This window comes from Aotus nancymaae, unplaced genomic scaffold (genome assembly GCF_030222135.1).
Source record: "Aotus nancymaae isolate 86718 unplaced genomic scaffold, 86718_ANA_hifiasm-v0.15.2.pri h1tg000057l, whole genome shotgun sequence".
In the NCBI taxonomy this organism is placed as follows: Eukaryota; Metazoa; Chordata; class Mammalia; order Primates; family Aotidae; genus Aotus; species Aotus nancymaae.
In genome coordinates, this window is record NW_026988471.1 from 59,812,651 (window position 1) to 59,828,801 (window position 16,151).

The 16,151-nt window shown below is 38.2% G+C and overlaps 1 protein-coding gene across 5 annotated transcripts in view; it reads left to right on the top strand.

Annotated features, from left to right (window-relative positions):
- Nucleotides 1–16,151, top strand: part of SANBR (SANT and BTB domain regulator of CSR) — a 65,887-nt gene that overhangs the window by 1,531 nt on the left and 48,205 nt on the right. For 2 of the 5 annotated variants that reach the window (XR_001111508.3, XM_012477263.3), the window contains exons 2-6: nucleotides 1,123–1,259; nucleotides 3,269–3,427; nucleotides 6,900–7,086; nucleotides 9,033–9,126; nucleotides 12,176–12,414. Coding sequence is in view for 4 of the 5 variants with exons in the window: in XM_012477263.3 (XP_012332686.1) it covers nucleotides 3,278–3,427; nucleotides 6,900–7,086; nucleotides 9,033–9,126; nucleotides 12,176–12,414 (670 nt within the window). In the remaining variant the exon portion in view is untranslated. Of the gene's footprint in view, nucleotides 1–1,122; nucleotides 1,271–3,268; nucleotides 3,428–4,206; nucleotides 4,253–6,899; nucleotides 7,087–9,032; nucleotides 9,127–12,175; nucleotides 12,415–16,151 lie in introns of those variants that run through there. The other 3 variants (XM_012477264.2, XM_012477265.3, XM_012477266.3) reach the window with 3 other exon arrangements.

Genomic DNA, 16,151 nt, shown 5'->3' on the forward strand with positions numbered 1-16,151 from the left:
CAGACCGTTTTCAACTAAGTCCCAAACAAATTATAATAAAACGCCCTATATGCTCTAATATCCCTCCCAAATTGTGTGGTATGAAAAGTGATGCAAGTACTAGGCAAACAAGTAGAGATCATTGCTTCGTTGACTAGGGAGAAACCAAGTCTTTCAAAGATTCAAAACTAAATTGATTAATCCAGCAGGACATGATCCCCATCTATCTTTACACATTCCCATCTATACTTAAATGTTTAAATGAGTTGTGGACCTGCAGTTTGGAGTGGGTTCCAAAGGATACGTTCAGTCTCTCATAAGGTTTTATGACTTTCTCATTAATTCAGCAAACATTTTGACAATATCTGCCTTGCTGTCACTCTTCTGAGAAATCAAAGATAGAAGGCCCAGCCCATCAAAGAAATCATAATCCAGTGAGTTAAAGAGGGAAATGAACAGAAATGAACAGAACCTTGGGCCCTTCTGAGGTTCTTGGAAGACCTTTTCCAAGCCTTTTTTCCCCCATGTTTTCATCAAACTCAGCCTGGGACATGCAAAAGGGCATTACTTTCAGATTCACTCACTTTTTTTCGTATGATTTTGAGATGACCAGTTCTTTAAAAAACAATGAAGTTCTGTAAAATCTGTTTTCAGCTGGGTACAAGGCAGTGCTTTACAGTTATTAAACTAATTCTTGGAAATTTTTGTGCCAATAATGGCCTAAGTGGGGAGAAAAAGAGTAATAAATTATTTATTGAGTACCTTTGTATATCCCAATGTGCTGGTGTTTTATATGTAGTATTATTTAATCTTCACCATAACTCCAAAAGTTAGGTATTATTTTCCTTACAGTATTACTGAGACAGTTGGAGCCATAGGTTGCACTGCTAGAAGTGGTAAAACTGGGTAAGAATCTGTAGCTGACTCTTTCTATTCATTTTGTTATGGCATACTTCACTGGACTATTGCTATTTCTCCTTTTATCTGTCATATTAATCTTTATGAATCTGTTTAACCCGAGGATCTCTAGAGTGATAGTGCTACTGCTACACACATTATATAGTCCTCACTCATTGCCAGGTAGCACTTTCTGTATATCCTCAAGTATGTAAGCTAGCTGCTATTATTATCTTTGTTTTACAGATGAGCAAATTGAGGCACAGAGATTAACTAATCTGAACCAGATAATTCCATAACTGGTAGAACTGGGATGCAAACTTGGACAGTCTGACTCCAGAGTCTGCACACTTAGCCACTCCACTATACTGGCCTTCAACAAGGTACATCTTTGGTTAGTAGGAAGCTGTGATTTTAGCATGCTAAATGTCTTTCTGTTTTTGTTTCTTTTTAATGTTTTTTCAAACACATGTACGATAACTTTATGTTGTGTGCCACCTGATGTCCTCTACCAGTATCTTATGTAAACAATGACATAGTACTAATTATAATTAACGTTTATTGAGAGTATACCACATTCCAATCCCCGTGCTGTTTTAAATATCTCACATAACCCTCAGCACAATCTAACTACTGTTATTTATGCAGCATCTCAGTTGTAAGATACTTTTATCGCCTTCAAAGTGCTTTCACAAAATAATCCCTTTAATTCTCTCCATGCTGTCAGTCAGAGGTATTACCATCATCTACTTTTATTGCTGTAGTTCAGCAAGGATAGATGACTAGCCTTGATTAGCAGGTGGTGGAGCTAAAGCTCAAACCAGAGCTTCAGACTCCTGTGTACACTGCCTTTTCCATTGTACTAATCTGTTAGTGAATCTCTGCTTTGTACTTCTTATCCTAAAATAGATCTTTTTTTTCCCAAAGGAATAGCTTATATTTGGAGATTTTATTCCCAACCCAGAATCCAGTGTAAACTGAATCATAGATAATGACTCATCATAAACTTTTGTCATTATTTTCATCTGTAGATTAATGTTCCGACTTTAGATACAGTGCCTGGCACATAGCGATGGCTCAGTAAATGTTTGAATAAAATAAGAAGTATCTTGTACACATTGATATAAAAAAGTTACTCAAATGTTTTATGTTTGAATGCATAGTTTCTTTTTCTATTTGATATCATATTCTTTTCCTGCACCTCACAAACAGGAGCTTTCAAAATAACTTAATTGAATCATAACTAGCTTCAAAATACATTAGGCTCTGTCCCTACTGACCCTAAACCATTGTTTCCAGTCTGCTATCTTAGCCCATACTATACCTCTCGTGTGGAATGGAAAGAGCATGGATTTGAGAGTCATTTTTACCTGGGTTTGAATCCTTGCTCTGCCTCTTCTTAGCTCTGTGACCTTGTAAAAATTACTTAACGGCCGGGCGCGGTGGCTCATGCCTGTAATCCCAGCACTTTGGGAGGTCGAGGCGGGTGGATCACGAGGTCAAGAGATCGAGACCATCCTGGTCAACATGGTGAAACCCCGTCTCTACTAAAAATACAAAAAATTAGCTGGGCATGGTGGCGCATGCCTGTAATCCCAGCTACTCAGGAGGCTGAGGCAGGAGAATTGCCTGAACCCAGGAGGCGGAGGTTGCGGTGAGCCGAGATCGCGCCATTACACTCCAGCCTGGGTAACAAGAGCAAAACTCCGTCTCAAAAAAAAAAAAAAGAAAAAAAAGAAAAAAAATTACTTAACATCTCTGAACTTCATCTTGTAAAACTGGGGACTCTGTCTCTAAAGAAAAAAAGATAAGGGCCAGGTGCAGTGGCCCATGCCTGTAACTACAGCGCTTTGAGAAGCCGGGTGCAGTGGCTCACGCCTGTAACCCTAGCACCTTTGTTAATCACGAGGTCAAGAGTTTGAGACCAGCCTGGCCAACATGGTGAAACACTGTCTCTACTAAGGATACAAAAATTAGCCGGGCATGGTGGCATGTGCCTATAATCCCAGCTACTTGGGAGGCTGAGGCAGGAGAATTGCTCGAACCCAGGAGGCGGAGGTTGCAGTGAGCTGAGATTGTGCCACAGCACTCCACCCTGGGTGACAGAGCAAGACTCCAAAAAAAAAGAGATAAGATAAAAAATATTTTGTAATTTTTATCATATATTTGTTCATCTGTTCATCTTTTTGTATATCCATCTATCAATGTATAATATTCAAATACTTTTTTATGTGAAGAGATTTGGGCTATACTGTGTTTATTTTAGGTCAGTTTTATTTTTCCTTTATATGGTAGCAGATAATTCTTAGGAATGAATTATAACTGATTTGTAGTGTTCTGAAAATATTTAGATTTCAGATTTAAATAAAGTTTTTTGCTTCCCAATTTCTAGTTCCAAAAGATGAGTCGTGGATATTCAGAAAATAACAATTTCCTGAACAATAATAACCAAATGGTATTGGACATGATCCTTTATCCATTAATTGGAATCCCTCAGACTATCAACTGGGAAACTATAGCAAGGCTCGTGCCTGGATTAACACCGAAAGAGGTAAATAACAGTAGCCCCAGAATATCTCCTGAAAATGTTCAGAAAAGTTGATCAATTTGAAGAAACACCAACTGAGAGAGAGAAAAATATTTGAGTTTTACATATTCAAATGTATGTATTAACAGTGAATAGATATCGATATAATTTGGCTAGATGCAAATCACATAAATTGTAGATATATAAAAAATATATACTTTTATATATGTATATTTGTTGTTTTGTTGTTGTTTTGAGACAGGATCTGTCACTCTGCCATCCCAGGCTGGAGTACAGTGGTGCCATCATGGCTCACTGCAGCCTCAACCTCCCAAGCTTAAGTGATCTTCCCACCTCAGCATCTCACAGTCTCTCAGGCAGTCTCACTAAGTTGCCCAGGCTGGTCTTGAACTCTGGGCCTCAAGCAATCTTTCTGCCTCTGCCTCCCAAAGTGCTGGGATTACAAGCATGGTCTACCATACCCAGCCTGGTCTTCCTTTTTTTTAACAAGAGGATAAATATATATGCCTTTGAGTTAAAGCACATTAAAATAAAACTCCACCCTGAATTTTAAGATACAAAAATAGAAGTTAGAGGCTTTCACATAGTGAAATGTGTACAGACTTTCTAGATGTTACTCAACAGGTTAATACTCACTTACAAAAAGTAATTATAGAAAAATATCTTCAAATAGAAGGCAAGAAAATATCTTCTCAATTTTTTTAATATGCAAAAATTGTGAAATCATGAGGTCTAATGGAGTATATGTAAACTACAACATTTAATTTCTTCTCTTGGTCTAGGAATTTTCTCTCTTCTCATGAGATCTGAATTAGAAAAATTCATTAGGTAAGGTGCAAAGCTTCTTTCCCATGAGATTATATATTGTATAATGCCATGTTCTCCTTCTTTTAGTAGATATAGAAAACACTAGTAATAATAAAGTCACAATTTTCTTTTTTTTTTTTTTTTGAAAGAAAGAAAGAGAAAGAGAAAGAGGGAGAGAGAACAGGAGCCTTGCTCTATTGCCCAGGCTGGAATGCAATCTAAAAATAGATGTTAAAAACTTCTTTTTTGCTGACAATTGTGCTTAACAGTGGAGACAGGAAGAAATAAGAGAAGAAAATAACAAACAAACAGCCAACCAATATTTCATTTAAGTCTGTGAAATGCTATGCAAATGCTGAAGAGTGATTTACTTCCAGTTATGTGGTCACTTTCAAAATAGGTGTAATGTGATACTGAGAAAAATGTATGTCCTGTGGACCTGGGGTGAAGAATTCTATAAATATTCACTGAGTTTACTTGTTCCAGGTCTGAGTTCAAATCATAGATGTCCCTGTTAATTTTCTATCTCATTGATCCTTTGAATATTAACAATATGGTGTCAAAGTCTCCCGCTATTATTGTGCGGGAGTCCATGTCTCTTTATAAGTCATTAAAAATTTGTCTTATGTATCTGGGTGTTCCTATATTGGGTGCATATATATTTATGATCATTGACTCCTGTTGTTGCATTGATCCTTTTACCATTATGTAATGTCCTTCTTTGTTAGTCTTTGTTACTGTTAAAGTCTATTTTGTCAGAGACAAAAGTTACAATTCCTGTTTTTTGGGTTTTTTTTTTTTTTTTTTTTCCTCTCCATTTGATTGGTAAGTCTTCCACCAACCCTTTGTTTTGAGTGTTTGTGTGTCCTGGCTTATGAGATGAATCTGGATACAGCGTACCGATAGGTTTTGACTTTTAGTCATTTTGCCTGTCTGTGTCTTTGATTGGGGCATTTAATCCATTTAAATTTAGGATTAATCTTGATATTTGTGAGTTTAATATTGTCGTTTAATTCTAGCTGGCTATTTTGCCCATTAGTTGTTGTAGATTCTTCATTATGGAGATACTGTTTACCTTTTGGTAAGTTTTTGGGATGACTGATACTGATTGTTCCTTTCTGTGTATAGTGCTTCTTTCAGATGCTCTTGTAAAGCAGGCCTGGTGGTGATGAAATCTCTGAGTGCTTGCTTGTTTGCGAAAAATTTTATTTTTCCTTCATTTATGAAACTTAGTTTGGCCGGATATGAGATTCTAGGTTGAAAATTCTTTTCTTTGAGTATATTGAATATTGACCCCCACTGTCTTCTAGTTTGTAGGGTTTCTGCTGAGAGATCTGCTATGAGTCTGATAGGCTCCCTTTATGAGTAACCTGACCTTTCTCTCTAGTTGCCCTTAGAATTTTCTCCTTTATTTCAACCCTAGTGAATCTAACGATTATGTGTCTTGGGGTTGCTCTACTTGAGGAATATCTTTGTGGTGTTCTCTGTATTACCTGGATTTGAGTATTGTCCTGCCTTACTAGGTTAGGAAAGTTTTCCTGAATAATATCCTGAAGAATATTTTCCAACTTGGATTCATTCTCTTTATGACATTCAGGTACACCTATCAAACGTAAATTAGGTCTTTTCACATAGTCCCATATTTCTTGGAGACTTTGCTCATTCCTTTTTACTCTTTCTTCTCTAATTTTGTCTTCTCGTTTCATTTCATTAAGTTGGTCTTCGACCTCTGATATCCTTTCTTCTGCTTGATCAGTTCGACTGTTAAAACCTGTGCATACTTCGCGGAGTTCTCATATTCTTCAGTTCCATTAATTCACTCATATTTATCTCTAAATTGTCTATTCTCGTTAGGATTTCGTCAAACGTTTTTTCAAGGTTCTTAGTTTCTTTTGCTAGGACATGCTCTTTTAACTCACAGAAGTTTCTTATTATCCACTTTCTGAAGCCTAATTCTGTTATTGGAACGCACTCGTTCTCCATCAGGCCTTGATTCCTTGTTGATGAGGAACTGTGATCCCCTGTAGAGGGAGAGGCATTCTGATTTTGGGTATTCTCAGCCTTTTTACGCTGGTTTCTTCCCATCTTTGTGAATTTATCCACCTGTTGTCTTTGTAATTACCGACTTTCAAATTAGGTCTCTGAGTGGACGTCCAACTTGTTGATTCCCAGCACCGGAATCTGAGCAACCCACTGCGCCGGCTAAAACAGCAGCGTTAAGATTGATGGTGCTTTTCTGCCCGGGAATCTCTGGTCTGGCTTCCTTCTTGAGTCCCTTTTTCAATCAGCTGAATAGGCTACTCTGCCTTCCTGAAGCTCCAAACGTTGACCAAAAGGGGACCCAGTCCCGTTTACTCTGCACCAAGAACCGCTGCGCCAGGGCGCCAGCAAAACCGCCATGCTGGCCACAAGAGTCACACTGGCGACCTGTGGGGCTCCTCCGCTGGGAATCTCCTGGTCCATGAGCAACAAATATTCATCTGAAAGTGTGGTGTCCTCTCGTTCTCTGTGCTTTCACTGGGAGCTACAATCCTGAGCTGCTAGTAATCGGCCATCTTGGATTTCTCTCCCAATTTTTTATTTAAACAATTCTCAGGGGGGTGAAGGTTAAAACAAAACAGATAAAAAATTCTCAAACCTATGTTTCTTTGATTTTATATCATGACAGTGTGCAAAAAGGTTTGATGAATTAAAGAGCAGTGGAAGCTCACCTGTTGACAACCAGTATAATTCCCTAATGGCTACTGGAGAGAGTCCTGTTGAAACTTTAGCCACTTATATCAAATCCTCACTTCTTGACATACATGGAGAATTTCAGGAGACTCCAGTTGGACATGATGCAGTTTCCAAAACAGGTAAGGTTTTAAACTAAAATGTAGTACTTGTCCTTATGATAATTCTGCAAAATATTATATATTCCAATCAACTTTTCTTTCTTTGTTTAAAGGCTAATATAAACATTAATAGAGAAATGCATTCATATTTCTATCTTCCTGAATTTTATTTATTTATTTATTTTAGACAAGGTCTCACTCTGTTGCCCAGGCTGGAGTACAGTGCATGATCTCAACTCACTACAACCTCCATCTCCCAGGCTCAAGAGGTCCTCCTGCCTCAGCCTCCCGAGTAGCTGGGACTAGAGGCATGCAGCACCATGCTCAGCTAATTTTTGTATTTTTTGTAGAGATGGGGTTTTGCCATGTTGCCCAGGCTTGTCTGGAACTCCCGTGCTCAGGCCATCCACCTGCCTCAGCCTCCCAAAGTGCTGGGATTCCAGACGTGAGCCACTGTACTTGGCCTGAATTTTTTTTTCTTTTGAGACAGAGTCTCACTCTTGTTGCCCAGGCTGGAGTGCAGTGGCGTGATCTTGGCTCACCGCAACCTCCACCTCCCAGGTTCAAGTGATTCTCCTGCCTCAGCCTCCCAAGTAGCTGGAATTATAGGCATGCACCACCACACCCAGCTAATTTTTTGTATTTTTAGTAGAGATGAGCTTTCTCCATGTTGATCAGGCTGGTCTTGAACTCCTGACCTCAGATGTTCCACCCACTTCTGCTTCCTAAAGTGCTGGGATTATAGGCGTGAGCCACCGTGCCTGGCCTACTTGGCCTGAATTTTTTAAATTATATTTATCTTTGCTATTAAAAGTTTTAGGACCAGATGCAATGGCTCATGCCTGTAATCCTAGCACTTTAGGAGGCCAAGGTGGAGGATTACTTGAGGCCAGGAGTTCAAGACCAGCCTGGGCAAAGTAGCAAGACCCTGTCTCTACCTAAAAAATAAAAATTAACTGAGTGTGATAGTGCACACCTGTGGTCCTAGCTACTTGAGAGGCTAAGGTGGGAGGCTTGCTCAAGCTCAGGAGCTCAAGGTTACAGTGAGCTATGATCAAGCCGCTGCACTTCAGCCTAGGTGTCTGAGCAAGACACTGTCTGTAAAAAAATGTAAACATTTAAAAAAATAAATTTTTAAGTGTTAAAATATAGGTCAAACACGATCACCAAAAAACCTACTTTACTGTATCAAAATGTTCTACTCTAATCTATTGGTCTAGTTAATTTCATATTTTTTTTTACTACAAATATTCTTTTACTGTATTTTAGAGAGGTTTGCCCTATGCCCTTTACTTAATATTTCTTTTTCCTGAGAGACTCTTGCCTATCTCTCACGTTAGCGTTTTTCTTTTTCACAGCTACTCTTTTTGTTTTTGGAGATGGAGTTTACACTGTGTTGCTCTGGCTGGTCTTAAACTCCTGGGCTCAAGCAATTCTCCTGCCGCAGCCTCCTTAGTAGCTGGGACTACACGTACATGCTACTGTGCTGAGCCTACAGCCACTCTTTATTGTAGTCAACAAGAGCTTCAAATGACATAGTAGTGGGGTAAAAGATGCAATTATATTGGAATTAATTGCAATTATATTGGAAACAATAACTGGTTTTAGAAATCCTCCAAGAGTAGCAAGTTATTTTAATTTCAGCAGCAGCAGAGTATTGATGTAAAAATTTACTTCAGAAAAATAAAACTATGCTGTTGGCTTTTGAACATTTGATCCATATTCGTACACACCACATTAGTATTTTTTGAAATCCTTGTAACATTAGCAATTTGTAATTCATTTTTTGTACTGTTTGTTCCATATATCTTTAAAAATACTAAAGGAAAATGCCACCCTGACAAGTACCATCTTTAGCCTTGGAAACCATGCGTTTACAGTATTACCATTCGATAAATAAAAACCCATTCTCAGCTAGAAACACTAACCCCCCCTCTTTTTTGTATGTGTTTGTTTCTGTATTTAAGGAAGACATAGTATAGCTTCCACAAGGAATTGTTCTTCAGAAAGTGAAAATTGTACTACTCATAATGGTGGAGAAAAGACTGAAGAATCTGAAGGGTAGGAGGCTGGTTGTTTGCTAGATAAGATTTTATGTTAATATCAACTTTAAATTATAAAGTATATGATTGGTAGTTATATGCATCAGTTACCATAATGTAGGAATTTCATATTACATAATTGCTGAAACTATTGGAATCAGCTTAGTTCATGTGTTGAACCAACCTAAACATGATTTATTCATGTTATTTATAAATTGGACTACAGTTTTCTATTTAAAAATTTTTATTTTTATATTTATAAATATTAGAAATAATATGTCTTAACAAAACTTTTAAAAGTAAATTTTAATACCCAAGGGAAAAAACTCTGTGCCATTAATTCTCCAACTTTAATTGGATGTGTATTTTAGAACTATTTGAATATAATTACTCATTCTAGAAAATTTTAAAATTAAAATGTCTTTCAGTATATTGCAAGTTTTGATAGTTTTATATTGTTTTGCATATTTTTACAATAAACCACATATTGTTAAGTGTTCACCTTGATGAATTTTGAAAATTGGATACACCATAGAACCATCACCCAAATCAAGACGCAGAATATTTTTATTATTTCCGAAAGTTTCTTTGTATACTTACTTTTCATGGGTTTTTATGAAAATCTTACTTTTTATAGATTTTCAAGTACAGCTTGCTTTACATATAATTCATATATCATAAAATGAACACTTTGAAAAAATTCTGGAGGTTGATCATTGTGCTGATTGCACAACAGTGTGAACATACTTAATGCCACTGAACTTAAAAGTGGTTAAAGTGGCAAATTTTATGTTATGAATATTTAACCACAATAAAAAAAATTCACCCCTTTAAAGTGTGTAGTTCAGTTATTTTTAGTTTATTCACACAGTCTTGAGGGTTTTCTTTTGAGACAGTCTCGCTGTGTCACCCAAGCTGGAGGCAATGGCACCATCTCGGCTCTCTGCAACTTCTGCCTCCTAGGCTCAGGCAATTCTCATGCCTCAGCCACCTGAGTAGCTGGGACTACACGTGCGTGCCACCATGCCCAGCTAATTTTTGTATTTTTCGTAGAGATGGGCTTTCACCATGGTGGCCAGCCTGGTCTTGAACTCTTGGCCTCAAGTGATCTGCCTGCCTCAGCATCCCAGAATGTTGGGATTACAGGCATAATCTACTGTGCCTGGCTGTATTTACACAGATTTTTAAATGATTGGTTGGTTTGTGTGACACAAAAATTTGCCAAAAATTTTTTTACTGAAATCGTCTAATATTTTATAATGTAGTCCAAAAACTATGGAAACTTTATGTTTCATTACATCAGTTATTATCTGTTTATGTTTTGACCGTGATTTCTTTGGAAGAGCAATTTGCGAAAATTTGTTTAAATTCTTTTGACTTTGATAGAACATTGATTATAATCCTTTTTTTGGTAGCTCAATTTCTTTTTTTTTTTTGGTAAAGACATGGTCTCACTGTGTTGCCCAGTCTGGTCCCAAACTCCTGCTCAAGTAATTCTCCCATCTCAGGATCCCAAAGTGCTGGGATTATAGTTGGGAGCCACCAAGCCTGGCCCTCCAATAATATACTTTTTTTGTATCAGAAATGTGTGAATTAAACACACAATTCAATTAAATTCATGTGTAGGACAGTATGTCTCTATTCTCTTCCTTTTGTAATGATATGAAGGCAGATGTAAGATCTCACTGATGTTTCTTTTTGAGGTAATATTATTTTTTTTTATTTGTTTTTGAAACAGAGTCTCACTCTGTCACCCAAGATGGAGTGCAGTGATGTGATCACAACTCACTGCAGCTTGACCTTCCTGGGCTCAGGTAGTCCTCCCACTTCAGCCTCCTGAGTAGCTGGGACCACAGGCACACACCACCATGCCCAGCTAATTTTTAAAATTTTTCTGTAGAGATAGGGTTTCACCATTTTGCCCAGGCTGATCTGAAACTCCTGGGCTCAAGCAGTCCTTCTGCCTTGACCTCCCAAAGTGCTGGGATTGCAGGCATGAGCCACCATGTCCAGCCGACATAATTTTCAAAGAAAGTAAATTCAAGGAGATTATATATATATATATATATATATATATATTTTTTTTTTTTTTTTTTTTTTTGAGACGGAATTTCGCTCTTGTTACCCAGGCTGGAGTGCAATGGCGCGATCTCGGCTCACTGCAACCTCCGCCTCCTGGGTTCAAGCAATTCTCCTGTCTCAGCCTCCTGAGTAGCTGGGATTACAGGCACGCACCACCATGCCCAGCTAATTTTTTGTATTTTTAGTAGAGACGGGGTTTCACCATGTTGATCGGGATGGTCTCGATCTCTTGACCTTGTGATCCACCCGCCTTGGCCTCCCAAAGTGCTGGGATTACAGGCGTGAGCCACCGCGCCCAGCCCGAGATTATAATTTTTGTAGCAAACCTCTGATGTATCATTTAAACTTGTGCTTAAATTATTATTAAATATATAAATAAGCACATTGTAGTCTTAGGAATGCTTTGATTACATTTATTAATTTATATTTTATGTATTCACATTTTATGTATGTGAATGCCTAGAAGCAAACTTTTTTGCTATTAAAAATAGTGAAGCCATGCTAGTTTTTCATTTGATTCTTTAATGAAGAATTATAGCTATTTTTCCTTTTTAAAAAAAATCTGAAAATTTTAGCATTTAATGATAACCTCCCTCCCACACCCGTAACCGTGTAAAAGTGCTGTTCTTTGTTCCTCACAGGAATTAGAGTGTGCTGCTTAATTTTTCTTTGTGATATGATATTATTTTTATAAACCTTGTTTTTAATGTATAACTTGAAAAATAAATTTCAAACTGTAAATTATTAGTCCTGTGGTAACAATATTTTATTTGTTTTATTAAATCAGTTATTTGCTAAAATTAGTCATAATCTAAGATGTGATCAAGCTAGCAAGACACTTGAAAAATGTCAAGACCCTATAAAACTGATTTGTGGTCAGAATTTTCAAACACATCTTTTTCTCTTCCCTTCACTAAATGTCAGTAGTCTTGGCTCCTTTTCCAAAACTCTAATAATTTCATTTTTGTGTAACGTTTTTTGTGAAGGCCAAACATGGTGATCCATGTATGTGATGAAGCAAAAAACTTAAAAGAAGATTTTATTTGCCCACGAGATCTTTTGATATCAGAAATGAAGTACTTTGCTGAATATTTATCTATGGATGCCCAGCGCTGGGAAGAGGTGGACATTTCAGTTCATTGTGACGTTCACATTTTCAACTGGTTGATAAAATATGTTAAAAGGAACACTGAGGAGAATAAAGATTGTGAGATGCCCACTTTAGGTAAAAAAACTATCTGTTGCTTATTTTGTAGTGAAATTTGTGTGTTGCCCGGTAGTTTCTTCAGGCCAAAAGTGAAGTGTGGAAAATTGTTTGGACATTGGTATTTATGCTCATATTAGTTACAGCAGAAACTGATACCTCATCTTTTTTAGTAAATTATAGTAAATTTATGGCAAATGAACAGATCTCTAGATCAGCAGTTCTCAACATATGGTATATGGACCAGTGGGGTCCTGGGGACCCTTTTATTAGAGGGCCTGCAAGGTCAAAACAGTTTGCATAATACCAAGTTGTCACTTGCCTGTTTCACTATGTTGCTCAGATGGTACAAAAGCAATGGTGGGTAAAAACGGTGGGTAAAACTGTTGGAGCTTTAGACAAGATCAAGGCAGCGGCACCAAACTGTACTAGTAGTACCTAGTTACATAGTTAAAAAGAAAAGTAAAAATCTAGTTTCACTTAAGAGTGTACTTGGTGAAGCAGTAAAAATTACTAATTTTATTAAATCTCGACTGTTGAGTATACATTTTTTTACTGTGATGAAATCAAAAGTTCACTCCTGCTGCACACCAACATAACGATTCTCCTGAGGAAAAGCACTTGTGCGATTGTTTTCAGTCCTGAGCTAAATTAGCTGCTCTTTCAAAAATTGAAAACCATTTTTACTTGGGAGAACAACTGACAGAGAAATTATAGTAATTCAGACTTAGGTATTTGGCAGACATTTTCTTGAAAATGAGCTAGTCACTTAAAGAAAACTGAAAGCATTTGTTACCTGTTGTCAGTGACAAAATGCAAGATTTCAAGTGAGAATTATAGTTTTGTAAAACTTACCTTCTTCCATGTGCTTCTACCTGCTTCCCTGCTTCTCAATACTTGACTTTTCGGATGAGATTGGTGGTCATATTAATGAATGTGATTTTTTTTCTTTTTTTTTTTTTTTGAGACAGAGTTTCACTCTTGTTGCCCAGGCTGGAGTTCAATGGCACAATCTTGGCTCACCACAACCTCTGCCTCCCAGGTTCAAGTGATTCTCTTGCCTCAGCCTCCTGAGTAGCTGGGATTACAGGCACACGCCACCATGTGTGGCTAATTTTATATTTTTTGTAGAGATGGGGATTCTCAATGTTAGTCACAGCTGGTCTCGAACTCCTGACCTCAGGTGATCCACCTGCCTTGGCCTCCCAAAGTGTTACGATTACAGGCGTGAGCCACCGAGCCCAGCCCATGAATGTGATTTTTAAATGTATTGTGAATGAAGTGTTTCAACATTTGGAATATCTTTATAACTCAGTGAACCAATATTTTCCAAATGACCAATGCATTTTATTTTTATTTTTTTATTTTTTATTTTTTATTTTTTTTTGAGACGGAGTTTTGCTCTTGTTACCCAGGCTGAAGTGCAGTGGCGTGATCTCGGCTCACCACAACCTCGTGGTTCAAGCAATTCTCCTGCCTCAGCCTCCCGAGTAGCTGGGACTACAGGCATGCGCCACCATGCCCAGTTAATTTTTGTATTTTTAGTAGAGACGGGGTTTCACCATGTTGACCAGGATGGTCTCGATCTCTTGACCTCGTGATCCACCCATCTCGGCCTCCCAAAGTGCTGGGATTATAGGCATGAGCCACCCCACCCGGCCGCATTTTATTTTTTAAAAAGTCACACATGGATGAAAGATCCATGCAAAGTGCAAGATAAATCAGAGAAAAGTGCAAGATAAATCAGAGAATTTTGATGTTAACAGAATCAGAAAAGTCTGATACAGTTTCAGATACCATTGCAATTAATCTTTAAGAAACTACCATTTGTCAAGTTTGGTGCAACATCAAAGAAGGCTACCCACAAATTGCAGAAACAGATATGAGAATTCAGTTGTCTTCTATTAAGTCAGACATTGAAGAGATTTGCAAAAAATGTCAGTGATACTCTTCACCATATATATATATATGTATATATTTGAGATGGAGACTCGCTTTGTTGCCCAGGGTGGAGTGCAATGGCACGATCTCAGCTCACTGCAACCTCCACCTCCTGGGTTCAGCATTCTCCTGCCTCAGCCTCCTAAGTAGCTGGGATTGCAGGCACATGCCACCATGCCTGGCTAATTTTTGTATTTTTAGTAGAGACAGGGTCTTGCCATGTTGGCCAGGCTGGTCTCAAACTCCTGAACTTGTGATCTGCCTGCCTTGGCCTCCCAGAGTGCTAAGATTACAGGCGTGAGCCACCACACTTGGCCTAATATTTTTCGTTTTAGAAAAGGTAGGCAGGGCATGGTGGCTGACACCTGTAGTCTCAACACTTTGGGAGGCTGAGACAAGCGGATCACTTGAGGCCAGGAGTTCGAGACCAGCCTGGCCAACATGATGAAACCCTGTCTCTACTAAAAAAATACAAAATTAGCCAGGCATGGTGACGCATGCCTATAATCCCAGCTACTCAGGAGGGTAAGGCATGAGAATTTCTTGAGCCCTTGAGGTAGAGGCTGCAGTGAGCCAAGATTGCACCACCGCATTCCAGCCTGGGCGACAGAGTGAGACCTTTGCTAAAACAAAACAAAAGAAAGAAAATGTAGTTATTTTAATAAAAATATGTTGACATGTAATAGGTTTTTTGTTTTTTTTTTTTTGAAATGGAGTCTTACTCTATTGCCCAGGCTGGAGTGCAATGGCATGATCTCGGCTCACTGCAACCACTCCATTATGGGTTCAAGCAATTTTCCTGCCTCAGCCTCCTGAGTAGCTGGGATTACAGGCACATGCCACCATGCCTGACTAATTTTTGTATTTTTAGTAGAGACGGGGTTTTACCATGTTGGTCAGACTGGTCTCGAACTCCTGACCTCGTGATCCACCAACCTCAGCCTCCCAAAGTGCTGGGATTACAGGTGTGAGCCACCGTGCCTGGCCTTTTGTTGTTCTTTTTAAATGAATTAATTTTTTTTGAATTTCTTGATTTTAAATGTGATAAATATTGGCAGATACAACCCACATAAAGAAAAACCCTTTAGGATTCTCAGTTTTTGAGATTGTGAAGGGGTCCTGAGATCAAAAGTTCAAAAACCAGTGTTCTAAATGATAGCATACTAGTAGAATTACCTTAGTAATATTTCAGTGGGCATATACTTGTATAATCACACTTTTAGTTTAATAGTCTTTCTATGCACTAGAATTGCTATTTACAGTAGTATTAAAAGAGAACTCTTACTGGAAAATAAATCTATACTGACAGTGTAAAAGTTTTCCAAAAAAGTTAATAATGTATTATATTCTTTTTTTTTTTTTGAGACAGAGTCTCACTTTGTTGCCAGGTGCCAGGCTGGAGTGCAGTGGCACAATCACGGCTCACTGCAACTTCTGCCTCCTGGGTTCAAGCAGTTCTCCTGCCTCAGCCTCCCGAGTAGCTGGGACTACAGGCGCGCGCCACCATGCCCAGCTAGTTTTTGTATTTTTAGTAGAGACAGGATTTCACCATGTTGACCAGGATGGTCTCGATTTCTTGACCTTGTGATCCACCCACCTCGGCCTCCCAAAGTGCTGGGATTACAGGCTTGAGCCACCGCGCCTGGCCCTAATGTATTATATTCTTTAGTGATCAAATTAATAGGAAAAGTTTCTAGTTGCCCATAAGTAAAAATTACAAGATTGCTAAATCAAAAATTTCAGCCAGAGTCCAGACATTTCAGGCTAATTGGCTATAATATGTATGTGTGAAATAAAAATCAAAACATATAGAGAGA